This window comes from Procambarus clarkii, chromosome 43 (assembly GCF_040958095.1).
Source record: "Procambarus clarkii isolate CNS0578487 chromosome 43, FALCON_Pclarkii_2.0, whole genome shotgun sequence".
Lineage (NCBI taxonomy): Eukaryota > Metazoa > Arthropoda > Malacostraca > Decapoda > Cambaridae > Procambarus > Procambarus clarkii.
In genome coordinates this window covers 32,366,965-32,386,399 of record NC_091192.1, presented here as the reverse complement: position 1 = coordinate 32,386,399, position 19,435 = coordinate 32,366,965, and the positions used below count along the sequence as shown (strand labels likewise).

Here is a 19,435-nt window from a genome sequence, read left to right as displayed (position 1 = left end):
TTAGTCGACATGAACTTGAAACCGGCCATATACTGCAGGTATGTTGACGACATTTTTACACAGGTACCTGATGTCAGACATCTGCAGGAGCTGAAGGAGGCATTTGAGCAGAGTTCCGTGCTGCGTTTCACTTACGAGACGGAAAAGGATGGGAAGCTGCCTTTTCTAGATGTAACAGTCATGGAAAAGGGCGGAGGTTTCCACACTGCAGTCTACACAAAGGAAACAAACATAGGAATGTGCCTAAATGCCAACAGCGACTGCCCTGACAGGTACAAGAGGAGTGTTGTTAACGCATACGTCGACCGTGCTCTCAGCCACAGCTCAGAATGGAAGCAAGTCGACGAAGAACTCTGTAGGGTAAGGCAGGTTCTAGTCAATAACGGCTTCTCCAATGGTTTCATCGAAGACATCATAAGAAGGAAAGTGAAAAGCCATGCAACCTCCGAAGAGACAACTAACACAACACCTATACCCCCTATTAGACTATTTTACAGGAACTTCTTTTCCACAGCTCATAAAACAGAGGAAAGGGTCCTGAAAGATATTGTTAATAGAAACGTTATCCCTACAGACAAAAATCAGAGGATACAACTGACGATTTACTATAAAACCAGAAAAACGGCCAGCCTACTCATGAGAAACTCTCCAGACACGAAACAGAACGCTTTAAAAGAGACTAACGTCGTCTATGCCTTCAAATGCCCACTTGGGGACTGTAAGCTCCAAAAAACCCAGTATATAGGCAAGACAACAACATCTCTTTCTAGGCGTTTAACGATGCATAAACAACAGGGCTCCATTAAGGAACATATAATCTCTTCCCATAACCAAACCATCGCCAGAGAAATCCTAGTAAACAACACAGAAATCATCGATAGATACAGCAATAGCAGGCGGCTAGACGTTTGCGAGGCACTACACATCAAGAAGTCAACACCAGCAATCAACAGCCAATTATTGCACAACTATATTCTACCCACCTCAAGACTCCGCTCCAATATAGAAGCATCAAGAAATATGGACCAATAGGCTTTCTACAAACACTTCTATTCAATATCCATTGTTTCGTGTTCTGTCTTGTGTTGATACTTTTAATACCCTATTAATATCCTCTAATGCCACATCATCCTTCCCACCTTACTCAAATGTAATGCCACATCACCCTTCCCACCTCACTCAAATGTAGATATAAAATCAGGGAAACGCAAGTTCTAATCAGTTGTGTATTTGTGAAGTCTTTGAAAATGTAATAAGTTTTACGAAACGCGCCCGTGTCGCGTCAGACTAGAAATAAAAATGAATTTTGGAGAAGTGATTTTTGATTTACCTCCAACAGTGAAGCATAATGTACGAAAGATTGAGAAAATTCGTGTTAGAATTATTAATCTTACTTTTTCGGTCATATTTAATAAAATATATATATATATATATATATATATATATATATATATATATATATATATATATATATATGTCGTACCTAGTAGCCAGAACGCACTTCTCAGCCTACTATGCAAGGCCCGATTTGCCTAATAAGCCAAGTTTTCCTGAATTAATATATTTTCTCTATTTTTTTTCTTATGAAATGATAAAGCTACCCATTTCATTATGTATGAGGTCAATATTTTTTTATTGGAGTTAAAATTAACGTAGATATATGACCGAACCTAACCAACCCTACCTAACCTAACCTAACCTATTTTTATAGGTTAGGTTAAGTTAGGTAGCCGAAAAAGTTAGGTTAGGTTAGGTAGGTTAGGTAGTTGAAAAACAATTAATTCATGAAAACTTGGCTTATTAGGCAAATCGGGCCTTGCATTGTAGACTGAGAAGTGCGTTCTGGCTACTAGGTACGACATATATATATATATATATATATATATATATATATATATATATATATATATATATATATATATATATATATATATAGATCCTCAAACTGATAGTCAATCTGAGATAAAATCTTCCTAGGAGTACCCCGGGTGTATCTGGTGGTAAATCCTTCATCCACAACACATAAATTACAAAACCATAACTTATCGTGGGAAACAAATTGGCAGATAAACTCTTTTTAAGCATAATACATTCGTTGGTCGACTTAAAAATTATTGTTCCGAAGAAAAAGTTTATTCTGAACATATACAAACCTGTTGAGTTGTGATGGAATTGGAGCCGATGCTGAGAGGACCAAGTCAGGAGTACAGCAGTTGATCTTGAGAGGACCAAGTCAGGAGTACAGCAGTTGATCTTGAGAGGACCAAGTCAGGAACACAGCAGTTGATCTTGAGAGGACCAAGTCAGGAGTACAGCAGTTGATCTTGAGAGGACCAAGTCAGGAACACAGCAGTTGATCTTGAGAGGACCAAGTCAGGAGCACAGCAGTTGATCTTGAGAGGACCAAGTCAGAAACACAGCAGTTGATCTTGAGAGGACCAAGTCAGGAGCACCACTGATGGGTCGCTCCAGCTCATGGAAGGAAGAAGTGTTCGGGCACTGCCACAAACACTTGTGTCTCTTGACCTCATTCCTACTGCGCACGTCCACCTAACACACCTGTGCAAGGGTCCTCAAACACTTGTGTCAAAAATACTTCTTACAACACACCAACATCAAAACCAAGAAAACCTCACAGACCCATAGTGGGCACCTACCTCACCTATCTTTAGTGATCAGCCTATTTACTTTAGTCAATAATAATGCACACGAGCTAAAGTTTTTAGGTTCTTGTAGCCTTTCTTGTCAACCTACTGGTTAAGTTCCTTCAGTTGAGGAGCATATGCAGTCATATTTAATGAAACATTTATTTCTATATAAATAAAAATGGAAATGTTCGTTTGTGCATAACCGCTAATCTCCGAAAGTTCTTCACCGATTGCTTTGAAATTTTCACACAACGTTCCATTCACATCCGAGCAGGTTTTTGTATACATACTATATCGATATCACGTCTGTGACGGTAAAAAAAAACATGCTTTTTCTGAGAAACTGTGTTTTTCATGTGAGGGAACTCTTTGAAACCTCTTCACTGATTGCTTTGAAATTTTGACACAACATTGCATTCAAATAGGCGCGTCTTTTAATATACCTACTTACTATATAGATGCCACCCCTGTGACAGGTAAAAACATGCGTTTTTGAAAAACAGCGCCAAACTAGTAACATGCATGCTATACTAAATATGTCACGAATTCCATTTCAATGCTTCCAATTGCATTGATAAATTTTATATTAATAGATTTCAATTATTTCTTTTTTTATTATTTTGTGACATTGTGTTGGAATTGAGCTGTGTTGTTTACCATACCATTCATTTCGTAAGTATAAGTATAGATGCCACACCTGTGACAGGTAAAACTATGCTCTTCTTGAAAAACAGTGCCATCTGTTGCATGTAAGAGCAACACACATGCTTTACTAAATATGTTACAATTCCATTTCAATGTTTCTGATTGTATTGATAAATAGAATTTTCATAGATTTTGATTTATTTTAATTTTGATTTAATTATTTTGTGTGAATTGTGTTGGAATTGAGCTGTGTTGTTTACCATACCATTTATTTTGTGAGTATACTTTATTTTTGTATTTTTTCATATTTTCAATTCATTTTTAATTGGTTTTCTTATATTTGAGTGATGGGAACATGAGATCACTTGATGTTCCCAATTTTCTGATGGGAACATCAGACCATTTGGGAAGGCATCAGACGAGGGAGAGGGGAATGGTGGGGATGACGAGGGGATGGAAGTGAGAGATGGTGGGGAGGACGAGGTTACAAGGGAGGAGGTAATGGTGGGGAAGGACGAGGGTATGGGGGAGTTTGGGATGGTGAGGACGAGGGGATGCGGGAATGGAGAATGGTGGGGAGGACAAAGGGACAGGGGAGTGGGGCATGGTGGGAAGGAAGAGGGGATGGTGGAGTGGGGAATGGTTGGGAGGCTGAGGAGACAGGACATATCCTTGACTAGATATGGACCCATGCTGGGGCTGCATACTCCAGGATTGGCCTCACATTTGTGGTATACAAAGTTCTGAATGATTCCTTACACAAGTTTTTGAATGCCGTTCGTATGTTGGCCAGCCTGGCATTTGCCGCTGATGTTATCCTCTTGATATCGGTTGCAGGGGACAGATCTGGCGTGATGTCAACCCCAAGTCTTTTTCTCTCTCTGACTCATAAAGAATTTTGTCGGAAAATCCGACACCATTTAATAATATCATACAGACAGATAATATTGCTGTGTTGTATAAACAAGTTACCCATAGAAAATGTAACTTGTAGTGGAATTCCCGTCTATAGAAAACGGGATATCATTACCACATACTATTATAAATTCACCACCTATTATAGTGGGAATTATTCTTAAATACATTAGTCTTTGGATTTTACCATCATAAAAACATCTCATATAAATTAACTTAATTATCAGAATTAAAATAGAGTAAATGTGTCCCTTCTATCACTTACTGTCATCTGGACAAAGTAAGCCAGGCGTCAGTTGTGAGGGAGTGGTCAGCCATTGTTGTTGTCACCTCCGAGACGCGTGGAGCAAATTCGGCTCCTATCATATCTGGACAATGTCGGCCAGTAGCGTCAGTAGTATGGAGTGTCAGCCATTGTTATTGTACTAAGACCACAGAGGCTCACGGGAGCAAATACGGCTCCTGTTAATTTTACTTGAACGAAGTGTTATGGAAACCAAAGGTGTACCATCATCAACACGCTGTCAACAAATACAAGTTAAGTGTTCTGCCGAAACCCATTTATCTATCATTTGTGGCCATTAATGTCATTAGATAGTGTGTGCCGGTTAGAATACGAGATCGCCTCATACTAAAGGTAATTTTAAGCCTAGGTCTTTATGGTTCCTTGTACAGTGTTTTCTCTGATATAGCTGTCATATATTAGGATTCTGGCTTCATAGCTAGCGCCCTTTTGACAGGTCAAGACGAGGAAGCATGCTTTGTGTGCCAGTTACTGGGTGATGGAAGCTACCTCAAAGAGGATAATTTGGTGTCTACATCCTGGTTATACCTGGTGGACTAAGGCCTGCTGTACAATAAGATAAGGAACCTCTTCAATGTACACTAATGTATGTAGTCTAATACTGTAGTTTGATTGGCTGCATATATATAAATTCAATATAAACCCCCCCCTAATGTGTAGAGGATCGATTTGTGAGATTATTGTAGAAATACAGTCCACTTATCATCATACCAATTGCTATCGAAGTATATAAATTAACGTAAATATAAATTCATATAAATTAAATAAATATAAATCTCACAGGTCGGTTCCCACAAATTTCATCTCCCAGATGATACCTAGTATCTGGCCTCCTGCTCCCTACGCCTATCTTCTTTACAAAACATTTGCTTGGGTTAAACTCTAACAACCATTCCTTCAACTTGTCTAGGTCTTCTTGCAGCCTCAAGCAGTCCTCCTCTGTCTTAATCCTTCTCATAATTTTGGCATCGTCAGCAAACATTGAGAGAAATGAATCTATACCCTCCGGGAGATCATTTACATATATCAGAAACAAGATAGGACCGAGTACAGAGCCCTGTGGGACTCCACTGGTGACTTCACGCCAATCCGAGGTCTCACCCCCTCACTGTAACTCTCTGCTTCCTATTGCTTAGGTATTCCCTTATCCACTGGAGCACCTTACCAGCTACACCAGCCTGTCTCTCCAGCTTATGTACCAGCCTCTTATGCAGTACTGTATCAAAGGCTTTCAGACAATCCAAGAAAATGCAGGCTGCCCAGTCTTCTCTTTCTTACTTAATCTTTGTCTCCTGGTCGTAGAATTCTATTAGGCCAGTCAGGCAAGATTTACCTCCCTGATTCCATGTTGGCGATTTGTCACGAAGTTCCTTCTCTCCAGATGTGTTACCAGGTTTTTTCTCACGATCTTCTCCATTACCTTGCATGGTATACAAGTCAAGCATACTGGCCTGTAGTTCAGTGCCTCTTGCCTGTCGTCCTTTTTGTATATTGGGACCACATTCGCCGTCTTCCATATTTCTGGTAGGTCTCCCGTCTCCAGTGACCTACGATACACTATGGAGAGTGGCAAGCAAAGTGCCTCTGCACATTCTTTCAGTACCCATGGTGAGATGCCGTCTAAGAACATAAGAACAAAGGCAACTGCAGAAGGCCTATTGGCCCATACGAGGCAGCTCCTATTTATAATCGGTCAGTGTAGAGATTTACCATATAAGTGATCCAGCCTGTCGATTCTATATAATCGTTCAGACTGGATTAATGCCATAGAGTACCATAAAATTATAATCATTAGAGGTAGGCAGGCCAGGTGCAGGGATGTCAGTGGGGGCCCTGAGGTCTGTGTAGTTAGTTACATTTACTTGATGATATAATTTTCATTAATTATGTGAATGCCATTTCTATATGTTCATTTGCATGTTTATGTACTGTGTTGTGTGGTAAGTCAGTAGATGTGATGGCTGACTGACTGCCTAATGATGTCATTAGCATGTGGGGTATGCTGATGGCATCATTATGTTGCAGGTTTGTGCAGTATTGTTGTCAGTGTATACGATATTATTGGCCCAGGAACTGTGTTGAGGGTTTAAGGGACCTCTAGGATTATTCAGGGGAATTCACAGTGCTTAATGAGAGCAGGCAATTGATGGGTTAATTGCCTTGCTGAGGTAAGTGTGTGTTCACAGTAGTCCTTTGCAGCGGGTGCAAGAAAAAGAGGGGGACAGTAATATTAGTATACTTTTGTGTGTTGCACAACCGTGTGTCATTATTGTGTGGGCACAGTAATTAGCAAGTTGCACTAGCCGCAACCATATGTGGGCAGTGCTTTTATGATGTTGCATGCCATTGTAGTGTGACCTATGTAACGCTGGGGTTACTTTGTTTCTTTAAGTTGTGTTGAGGACTTAAGGATTCAGTGAGTTAATTAAGTAAGGGGTAATTAACTGGATAAGGGGTGCACACTTAGTATTGTGGAGTGAGTGAGGGCTGTTAAGAGAGAACAGTGTTGAGCTTGAGTGAGATACGTCTTGGGAGCAATTAATTGTCCGTGTGACAACTAATTGACCACTCTAGCTAATTATGTAATTAGCCTTCTCATCATGAATTCACGTAGTGGGAGAGGATCTGTCAGTCTGTCAGTATTTGTGTTAACGTAATTTGCTCGAGACTAATTACCTTTCAGGGGTATAGCAATTAGTGGCTCAGGTTAATTAGTGGAGTAATTAACATTGGAGAGCTCCGATGACTCGGTAAAGCGACCTCATGGAGCTAGCATAAATCGTTGTATTAATCATATCCTGTCTGAGGACAGTGGATTAGTGGCACATCTTGTAAATTAGGGTAATTAACTCCTTTCCCGTGAATTCACAGTGTTTGATGAGACCTGCTTAGGCAGTGCGGAGTGAGACGTATTTATGGATGATTAATTATCGGTCCTGGTGACAGTTAATTAATTGCTCAGAATTAATTAGGGGCTTAATTAGGGTAATTAACACTCACTAGTAATTTTTTGACACAGACTGTTGAGAAGCTACCAAGTTAGGGTAGGCTTAGTTAACGTAACTCAATGGGGATGTAATTAGTGGTCCGTTTGACCTTAATTGAGAATTACTCACTGAATACTTGCTAGGAGTCAAGTGTGATGTAATATAAGTTTGAGTTATTGTTAACAAGAGAGACAAGTGTTAAAGATTAACGTAGAGTATCATCATGTTGTTGTCTAGTGTGAGACAATTGTTTGTGATTACCATAGTACTTTGTTGCTGACTGCTGCGATCAGTCAATTAACGTAATTAATCACTTAAGGCAATTTCTTTTGGTTGTCGTCTGGTGACGAGAGTAGAGTCATCTAGGGATCTGTGGAGCTGTGTCCCAGAATCCCGCCTTGCCTGTCTTTGTTACTGTTTACAACAGTGCAACTTCTTGTTGGGAGTTGCAAAGAGTGTTCACACTGGGTTGTGATAGGGGGGGGGGGTCACTGTTGGACTACCCGCCTAGTTACGTGGGTCTCTCCTGGGGGGCGGGAGGACCCCTAAGTTTGTGATTATAGTAGCTGTCAGGGAAACCGAGACACTATTGATTGCCTGCTTGTGTCTTTGTCTTCAGTGGATATCCTTCATTTGTTCAGTTAGTTCATGTTGTCAGCCCGAAGTGTCAGCAAGATGGAGCCTGCTGTCACTTCTCGAGGGGCTGTTGAATAGCTGTGTTGCAAATGCCACTTGATGGACAATAACGTAACCATTCGCTGTGGTGTAACTTAGTCTGTGATATTTTTCTTTGTTTTGCAATATTGCATCATCAGTGGGCACACCTGTGTTCAGGTTAGTTCAGTATGCAGCCTCACAGCAAGGGTTGCTATTTAGCTGTTTGTTATCGTGCCACTGGATGGACATTAACGTAACGTAAACTCGGTAATGTAGTAGTTAGTCTCTTGTTATTAATAAATTGTTATGTTATAGAAAACGGTCTTTGATGTCAACCCTTAAACCATATTATTCCACCATATTTCTGCATATTATTAAATGTTGATGTGATCTTGATATGACGGCTGTTCTTGGGAATTCGAATTCCAATTCATAGCGCCACATCAAATATAAATATTTGATTGTGAGAACCCGTGGGTTACCCTTTATTAGTTTTAACGTCCTGTTGAACTAGGAGGAGCCAGCGGCCTATTGTGGACAGGTTTTCACCCTTGGTGGTGGAGGCCTGGCGGTTTGCTCCCGCTTTTCCTTTTTCTATTGGACTCATGCTTAACTGCCGTGAGCGGAATTTAAACTTGTAGTCCACCTCCTAAGGGAGGTAGGCGTAGAGAAAAATCTCACAATAACCACCCAATCCCACTCATATACATGTCCAACCCATGCTTGAAACAATCGAGGGACCCCACCTCCACAATGTTCCGCGGCAATTGGTTCCACAAATCAACAACCCTGTTACTGAACCAGTATTTACCCAAGTCTTTCCTAAATTTAAACTTATCCAATTTATACCCATCTAAACTTATTCAATTTATACCCATCTGGACCAACAGCCTTTCTAACATCCAAATCCAGCAGGTGTCTCTTGTCCTCCTCACTCGTAATTTCGAACCCTTCCAAGGCCGCCTGGTTTACTTCCCTTTCTCCTAGAACAGGGACCTCACCTTGTTCTATTGTGAAGACCTCCTGGAACCTCTTGTTGAGTTCTACACACACCTCTTTGTCATTCTCTGTATACCTGTCCTCGCCTGTTCTAAGTTTCAATACCTGTTCTTTCACTGTTGTTTTCCTTCTGATGTGACTGTGGAGAAGCTTTGGTTCGGTCTTGGCTTTGTTTGCTATACCATTTTCATAATTTTTCTCTGCTTCTCTTCTCACCCTAACCATACTCATTCCTGGTTCTCTGGTATCTCTCTCTGCTTTCTGGTGTTCTGTTATTCCGGAAGTTCCTCCACGCCCTTTTGTTCAGTCCCTTTGCTTCCATACATGCCCTATTATACCATGGATTCTTCTTTTGCCTCTCTGATTTTTCCTTTGAACTGGGATGAACCTGTTTACTGCCTCCTGACACTTTTGGGTGACATAGTCCATCATATCTTATACAGACCTAGCTCTGAGTTCTGTGTCCCGAGGTATTTCCCTCAGGAAACGTGTTATCTCCTCATATTTCCCCTTTTGGAAAGGCAGCCTTTTGTTTCCTAGTTCTTTTTTGGGGGAGATAATTCTTAGCAGTACCAGGTACTCAAAGTTTAATACACTGTGGTCACTCATTCCCAAGGGTGCTTCCATCTTAATTTCCCTTATATCCCACTCCATACCCTGACACCCAACACTACGCTCCATACCCTGACACCCAACACTACGCTCCATACCCTGACATCCAACACTACACTCCATACCCTGACACCCAACACTACGCTCCATACCCTGACACCCAACACTACGCTCCATACCCTGACATCCAACACTACACTCCATACCCTGACACCCAACACTACGCTCCATACCCTGACACCCAACACTACGCTCCATACCCTGACACCCAACACTACACTCCACACCCTGACACCCAACACTACACTCCATACCCTGACACCCAACACTACGCTCCATACCCTGACACCCAACACTACGCTCCATACCCTGACACCCAACACTACACTCCATACCCTGACACCCAACACTACGCTCCATACCCTGACACCCAACACTACACTCCATACCCTGACACCCAACACTACGCTCCATACCCTGACACCCAACACTACGCTCCATACCCTGACACCCAACACTACGCTCCATACCCTGACACCCAACACTACACTCCATACCCTGACACCCAACACTACACTCCATACCCTGACACCCAACACTACGCTCCATCTTGAGGTTATCTTGAGATGATTTCGGGGCTTTTAGTGTCCCCGCGGCCCGGTCCTCGACCATGCCTCCACCCCCAGGAAGCAGCCCGTGACACCTGACTAACACCCAGGTACCTATTTTACTGCTAGGTAACAGGGGCATAGGGTGAAAGAAACTCTGTCCATTGTTTCTCGCCGGCGCCCGGGATCGAACCCGGGACCACAGGATCACAAGTCCCGCGTGCTGTCCGCTCGGCCGACCGGCTCCCTGTCCATACCCTGACACCCAACACTACGCTCCATACCCTGACACCCAACACTACACTCCATACCCTGACACCCAACACTACACTCCACACCCTGACACCCAACACTACGCTCCATACCCTGACACCCAACACTACACTCCATACCCTGACACCCAACACTACGCTCCATACCCTGACACCCAACACTACGCTCCATACCCTGACACCCAACACTACACTCCATACCCTGACACCCAACACTACACTCCATACCCTGACACCCAACACTACACTCCATACCCTGACACCCAACACTACGCTCCATACCCTGACATCCAACACTACGCTCCATACCCTGACACCCAACACTACGCTCCATACCCTGACACCCAACACTACGCTCCATACCCTGACATCCAACACTACACTCCATACCCTGACACCCAACACTACGCTCCACACCTTGACACCCAACACTACGCTCCACACCCTGACACCCAACACTACGCTCCATACCCTGACACCCAACACTACGCTCCATACCCTGACACCCAACACTACGCTCCATACCCTGACACCCAACACTACGCTCCACACCTTGACACCCAACACTACGCTCCACACCCTGACACCCAACACTACGCTCCATACCCTGACACCCAACACTACGCTCCATACCCTGACACCCAACACTACGCTCCATACCCTGACACCCAACACTACACTCCATACCCTGACACCCAACACTACGCTCCACACCTTGACACCCAACACTACGCTCCATACCCTGACACCCAACACTACGCTCCATACCCTGACACCCAACACTACGCTCCATACCCTGACACCCAACACTACGCTCCATACCCTGACACCCAACACTACGCTCCATACCCTGACACCCAACACTACGCTCCATACCCTGACACCCAACACTACGCTCCATACCCTGACACCCAACACTACGCTCCATACCCTGACACCCAACACTACGCTCCATACCCTGACACCCAACACTACACTCCATACCCTGACACCCAACACTACACTCCATACCCTGACATCCAACACTACACTCCATACCCTGACACCCAACACTACACTCCATACCCTGACATCCAACACTACACTCCATACCCTGACACCCAACACTACACTCCATACCCTGACACCCAACACTACACTCCATACCCTGACACCCAACACTACACTCCATACCCTGACATCCAACACTACACTCCATACCCTGACACCCAACACTACACTCCATACCCTGACACCCAACACTACACTCCATACCCTGACACCCAACACTACGCTCCATACCCTGACATCCAACACTACACTCCATACCCTGACACCCAACACTACACTCCATACCCTGACACCCAACACTACGCTCCATACCCTGACACCCAACACTACACTCCATACCCTTCACATGAGCCACAGAGACATTAGTAAGAACATTTTCAGCAACAGAATAGATAATAAATGGAATGCATTAGGAAGTGATGTTGTAGATTCAATACACAGTTTCAAATGTAAATATGATTGAGCCCAATAAGCTCAGGAACCTGTACACCAGTTGGTTGACAGTTGAGACGAGAGACCAAAGAGCCGAAGCTCAACCCCCCGCAAGCACAACTAGGCGAGTACAACTAGATGAGTACAACTCTCGTCAACTGTCCAAATGCACAGCTGTGTCCTTTCATAAAACTAGTGAATAACGAGCACACGCACACGTGCGCGTGCTCGTTAAGAAGAAGCCATTTCTTCTCGCTTTAAGAAGCCATTTCTTCCAGATGTGTGCATCAATTCGGCTTTTTACCCCACACCATCACTAAATCTTTGGCCCCTATTTACCCAGACTTGAGTTATTACCTTACATTCTGGTGAATTAGGCAATTTCTGGACCCTCACCTCACAGCTGGAGCCCATGATCCTCCTGCTTCCTTCACTACATACCATCAAGCGTGGCCCAAGAGCTGTAGGAAGTAGTTGCACTTGCGAGGATCAGTAAAAGAAACCTGAGGTACATTCTCTCTACGTTTATGAGGACGCAACCTTGTATGACATTATTTAATCACGTGAAAGCCGCAAATAAGATCCTTCTTCTATAACATCAAGGGCATATATGGAGCCCCTTAAAATTTTCAATGTTGTTTATTAAAATAATTGTATATATATTCATTTATGTATCAAGTTTGTATGGTCCCCAATCTTGAGGTTATCTTGAGGATATCTTGAGATGATTTCGGGGCTTAGCGTCCCCGCTCCTCGACCAGGCCTCCTTTTTGTTGCACTCCCCCAGGAAGCAGCTGTCTAACTCCCAGGTACCTATTTACTGCTAGGTGAACAGAGACATCAGTGTAAAAGAAACTTCGCCCATTTGTTTCCGCCTCAACCGGGGATCAAACCCGGAACTTCACGACTACACTCCATGAACTTCATGCCCGAAATCTTAGCGAGGTATCCAAAATTTGCTTACTGTAAGTAATGCACGCACATGACTGTAAAGCTGCCGCCCAGTTGGGTGGGTGTGGAGCACATGACTGTAAAGCTGCCGCCCAGTTGGGTGGGTGTGGAGCAAGACTAGTAACTGTGCGACTCATCATAGATGTAAAGTGCCTTGTATAGTGACTGTTGTGAGCCTCTTGTTGAATCACTTGTGACACAAAAGATTATTGATGTGTGTATTTGTGTGGGTGATTAAATATGTATGTGTATGTATGTATGTATGTATGTATGTATGTATGTATGTATGAATGTATGTATATATATATATATATATATATATATATATATATATATATATATATATATATATATATATATATATATATATATATATATATATATATATATATAGACCCTCGGTTCGTGGGGAAAATGTGCATTGAAGTTCCTGAAGGAATTGGGGGACAAATTGATCAGCGCTACAAAAGACCAGAGAGCAAAAAGTTTCTTGTTCCAGCGCCTCAGTGTTGCGATTCAGAGGGGAAATGCCTGTTGCGTCTTGGGCACTAGTCCAACTTCAGAGGAATTCGAAGAAGTGTTTGACTTGCAACAATGATCGAACCCGTCTGTGACATTCATCAAAGTTTCCCATTGTTGTGTTCTTCAAGAGATCCATAACCTTTAAGCACCTTTTTGCATTATTATTTTTGTATCAACCCATGTATATCTTGTAACCATCAAATGCATAATAAAGCACAAAAAATATTCAAGGAAGGGGGTGGTAGGAGAAAAGCACACAGAAACTGTATTGGAGGGGATCTAAACATTCCCTCTAATGCGTTATGCGTGGTTTCCTCCGAGGCTTTGGGTCCCCCTTCTTCCAGCTAGAGGTGGTACTCCCTTCTATATATATATATATATATATATATATATATATATATATATATATATATATATATATATATATATATATATATATATATATATATATATATATATATATATATATATATATATATATATATATATATATATATATATATATATATATATATATATATATATATATATATTGGTAGCAGTCTTTCCTGTAGACATATATTATTAAATATGACCGAAAAAGTAAGATTAATAATTCTAACACGAATTTTCTCGATCTTTCTTACGTTTTTTTTCACTGTTGAAGGTAATTCAAAAATCAAAGACTTTAGTTTACACACACACAACTTTAACTGAATAGAGCTTAAACATCTTCGAGTTTTTATACCTACATTTGGGTGAGGTGACATGGTACAATAGTTTTGGATGAGGTGAAAATAAACTTTTAACACAAGACAGGACACGAAACAATGGGTATTAAAGGTAGGTAACTGCAAAAGGCCTATTTTTATTGGCCCATATTTCTTGATGCTTTTATATTGGAGCGGAGTCTTGAAGTGGGTAGAATATAGTTGTGCATTAATTGGCTGTTGATTGCTGGTGTTGACTTCTTTGATGTGTAGTGCCTCGCAGACGTCAAGCCGCCTGCTATCGCTGTATCTGTCGATGATTTCTGTATTGTTTGCAAAGATTTCTCTGGTGATGGTTTGGTTGTGGGAAGAGACTATATTATATTATTATAAACATTAATAATTTTGTAACTAGCGTCAAAAGATTGTTATTTTCTTAGCTAAACGAACTAGAAGGTTCAGTTCCTGAAACGATTATGTGCCTCTGTAATCCTTTACACCACCACCCACGGAATGGGTATGGGGTGCATAATAAAGAAGTAATTGAATTGCAGTGTGTGTAGGGATCCGTCATTATTCATATCTTACAATAACGATCTTAATGTCAGAGAAAACACTATTATAAAAAAATTACAGGTGACGCAATTCAAATTAATAATTCAAATTTCTTAACTGCAAGAAGATATAGATAAACAAAAGATTTGAGCAGGAAAATGGCTAAATACAATTCATCGAATATATCTGAAATTTATTAAGTTTGAACAAAGATATTGGCACTGTATGTCGACTTAATGATATTGTAATTGGTAAAGGAAATTATGAAACAGACAAAAGGTTAATAGCAAAATATTAGTGTATGAAATACGGCAAATAGGCTACTTGGTTTTATTTACTGAAGCGTCAATTATCAAAGCGTAGACATTCAACCTGTCCTCAAGGAGGAAATATGCTCACGTGAATGGATTGAGAATGACTACATAATTTATTTTATCTATATTTAATAAAATACAATATAAATCATATATACATAAAGTTTACAAGACAATATTACATTACATACACAGTGGTATAATTCTCAGTAAACAAGTGTTTCATTATCACAGAACATGAACTTTAAACAATAAATGTTATACTCTTTTTTTCTTTAAATGATTTACAATATTGGAGATTATATTTACATTAACTTACAAGGGAAATTATTACATTTATATATATTTTATATAATTCTCAGTAAACAAATTTTCCATATCATCACCGAGCATGAGCCGTAAACCCCAAATGTTATACCTGATCCTGCCTCGCAAGAACTTCAATATTTTATCTACTGAGTAACACTACATAATTAGTGCTATTATCTACTCTGTCCATGGTATGCTTAGGTTATGGTTTGATTAAGTTACGTTGGACTTCATTATGTTAGTTACGTTAATATAGTGTATTATTGACGATAATGTAAAATATGAAATTTGAAAACTGTTTCACTGTACCCATTAATTCTGTTTACAAATTAAAAAAAAACTTTTTCAGCATATATTTTGTTTATGTTTTAAATCATTGATTTATAATACAATAAAGGTATAGCTTGAGAATAATCTCTCTTTAGGACATAGGTTCACTTCCCAGTTTACGTATAGACTATTTCTGAATCCGTATTATGCATTCAGGCCATCACAAATTGCTAAATAACTATCCACGTGGTTTGACTGGTATATTTTGCGCCCTCTAATTATTCAGCACATTTGATAGTGCTACATAGCCTTCTCGGCTTCTTTGATAATTATTTACTTGACTGGGGTGGGGTGTGGTTTCTCATGGTAATGGATTTGGTCTGAAGACGGGCTCAAACATTATCTTTCAGTTACATCTAGGGCGAGTAATGCCTCTCTTGAGTTATACTGTTCGTTTTTAGTAATCATATTTGCAGTGTACATAAATTTTCTGGCAAACATTCGACATAGGATGACAAAGTTAATCCCTGGCATTGGGAATCTCTCTTAAGAAGAGATTCCAATCTTATGAGAATCTCTCTTAAGAAGAGATTCCAATCTTATGAGAATCTCTCTTAAGAAGAGATTCCAATCTTATGAGAATCTCTCTTAAGAAGAGATTCCAATCTTATGAGAATCTCTCTTAAGAAGAGATTCCAATCTTATGAGAATCTCTCTTAAGAAGAGATTCCAATCTTATGAGAATCTCTCTTAAGAAGATTGGCTTGGAGAACTAAACTTATAAACTTTTGAGAAACGGAGAACAAGGGAGATATATCCAGCTTAAGAAGTGGTTTAAATATGTAACTGGATTTATAGGAGTAAAACAAATTACCAGCTAACATTTTAAGGCTAATATTTTAGAAGGATACACCAGAAGAAATGATTGGGCCTAAATAGTACCTGAAACGAATGAGTAGGGCTTCTACAATATTTCATATTTATTACGTTCCTGTGTAGTGGGAGGCGCCTGCGGTCACCAAAAGAGGAAGTTACAATCTGCTTCCTCGCTGTGATAGCGTCCTGTAGGTATGTCAGAAATCACATTCTGAGAACAGTATTGTAATGAACTGCATAGGCTGCGATGACGGAGTTGACGAACGAGGCTCTCCAGGTGGTGTACCGTCAGGTTTTACCCATGCTGGTCTGCTTGGGAGTCCTGGCTAATGGTCTTTGTATCTTAATCCTCACCAGACCTGGTTTCATGTCAGCTTGGGTCACCAGGTGAGCTCTCGATTGGTTCATTACATGCACCCAACTTAATCTGCCACTAACGCTAATCATCATGCCTAACCCAAACAATGGTGTTACAACAGTCAGTTCACTAAGCATTCTACACGCTAAGTCCACCGTGTCTACCACCAGTTATCAACATATTAACTCTTCTGCTACACAGATGTTACACAACGTGACATGTTGTGTTACAATGTGTCAGACTGAGACACCAGTAACATGTCTCTTGCATTTATTTGTCATTTCTTGAGCAAACTAACAGACAACGAATGAATAATAGACTGCAGAAGTCTTATTGGCCTTACGAGGCTTCTACTATTTTTACCCAATCACAACCACTTACATATATTTTGTCTTACCTGTGCTTGATATTATCTAGCGATGCTTCATCCACTTCGTCTATATATAAAAGAAATAATGTCTATCTGTCTCTTCAAGAATCGAGACCAGATGCTTGAGTCCATGGGGAACGGGATGGACATAGGCTGGTTGGGGTAGGCCTAAGTTAAACACTTTAAGAAATATCAGCCACTAACCTACCCCCCCCCCCCCTCCTTTCCTTCCCCTGTCCGATTTTGATGGCGTCTGAAAAGAATTTGTGGATGTGTTTATGACGTTTGCGAGGCACTCCTCATCAATAAATCAACACCAGCAATCAACAGCCAATTAATGCCCAACTATATTCTACCGACCTCAAGACTCCGCTCCAATATAGAAGCATCAAGAAATATGGACCAATAGGCTTTCTACAATCACTTCTATTCAATACCCATTGTTTCGTGTTCTGTCTTGTGTTGATGAAATTAATACCTTATTAAATACCACCTCACCCCATCCACCTCACTCAAATGTAGATATAAACAAATCGGAGATGTGTAAGTTCTATTCAGTTGTGTATTTGTAAACTAAAGTCTTTGAAAATGTAATAAGTTTTACGAAACGCGCTCAAGTGTCGCGTCAGACTAGAAATAAAAATGAATTTTGGAGAATTGGCTTTTGAATTACCACCAACAGTGAAAAGAAATGTACGAAAGATTGAGAAAATTTGTGTTAGAATTATTAATCTTACTTTTTCGGTCATATTTAATAATATATGTCTACAGGAAAGACTGCTACCAAAATATACTAATATATATATATATATATATATATATATATATATATATATATATATATATATATATATATATATATATATATATATATATATATATATATATATATATATATATATATATATATATATATATATATATATATATGTATCACTAAGAACTCTTTGACCCGGCCAGGATTCGTACCCATGCCGTCCAGGATCACCTCTAAACGTACACAGTACCGTGACCACCGCACCAATGATCGTACGTTTAGGGGTGATCCTGGACGGCATGGGTTCGAATCCTGGCTGGGTCAAAGAGTTCTTAGTGATCTATGGCTTGCGCGTTCATGCAGCTTTCTCACATATGTATGTATGTATGTATGTATGTATGTATGTATGTATGTATGTATGTATGTATGTATGTATGTATGTATGTATGTAAGTAGTCTACGTGGCATAGTGGTTAAGACACTCGCCTGGCGTTTCACGAGCGCTGTGGCCAGGGTTCGTCTCCTGGCCAGGGGAGGATTTACTGGGCGCCAATCCTTAAATGTAGCCTCTGTTTACCCAACAGTAAAATAGGTACCCGGTTGTTTTTTTATCCCTTCCTATTTACGCTACGATGCTGAGACTTGGACCAGATAAAACCCTTTTCATATACAACTAGTCAAAAAAGTTTGATTGAAATCGAACTAGTTTTAATTCAATGCATTTTTTTTTAGAAATCTGGAGCCCTTTAAATTAAATTAAGGACTTGTCCGAAACGTTATGCGTGCTAGTGGCTGAACAAGAATGTACGAATTTTTGTATATATAAATAAATAAATAAATAAATAAATATATATATATATAGTTTTTGTACATGTATTTAAATATTCAAGCAGAAGTGCAGTGTGTTATAGAATTGCATTGATGCTGTATAATTACTCCGTACGATTATAAATATTGTCAGTAAGTTCCATACTCTTGTTAAAATACATAAACAGCATGTATTGATCCTTAATAGTGCAACCCGTTCTCGCACTTGCTTAAAGTCAATATCTTGCTTATGAATAAGTGCATATGTGACATACTAATTTATTGTTAATATTTTAGTTTACCTTGTAAAGCTGAATAGAAAACCACAACCTAACCTAACCTTCTTAGTATGTTAAGATATTACAATTAGTACTGAACCTATACCTATAGTAATATTAGAGTTTTATGAAAATAATAAAACAAAACTAAAATATTTAAATAAATTGTAAAGTAACTCAGGATATTGTCAAATTTTGTATAAAATCTCTATTGTTTAATAAAACTGAGAGAAAAAGTTAGTGCCTTGAA

General features: G+C 40.2%; 2 protein-coding genes across 3 annotated transcripts in view; both read right to left on the bottom strand.

Moving 5' to 3' along the window:
* LOC123755925 (KN motif and ankyrin repeat domain-containing protein 2) overlaps window positions 1-2,479 on the bottom strand; it is a 66,658-nt gene extending 64,179 nt beyond the window's left edge. The window contains exon 1 of one of the 2 annotated variants that reach the window (XR_011222000.1): window positions 2,154-2,479. The gene's annotated coding sequence lies outside the window, so the exon portion shown is untranslated. The remainder of the gene's footprint in view (window positions 1-2,153) is intronic. The other variant, XM_069300208.1, reaches the window with a different exon arrangement.
* Window positions 2,480-10,582: 8,103 nt separating this feature from the next.
* On the bottom strand, window positions 10,583-11,602 carry LOC138349935 (collagen alpha-1(IX) chain-like). Its single transcript, XM_069299930.1, has one exon. The coding sequence runs from the start codon at window positions 11,600-11,602 to the stop codon at window positions 10,583-10,585; it is 1,020 nt and encodes a 339-aa protein (XP_069156031.1).
* Window positions 11,603-19,435: the final 7,833 nt, after the last annotated feature.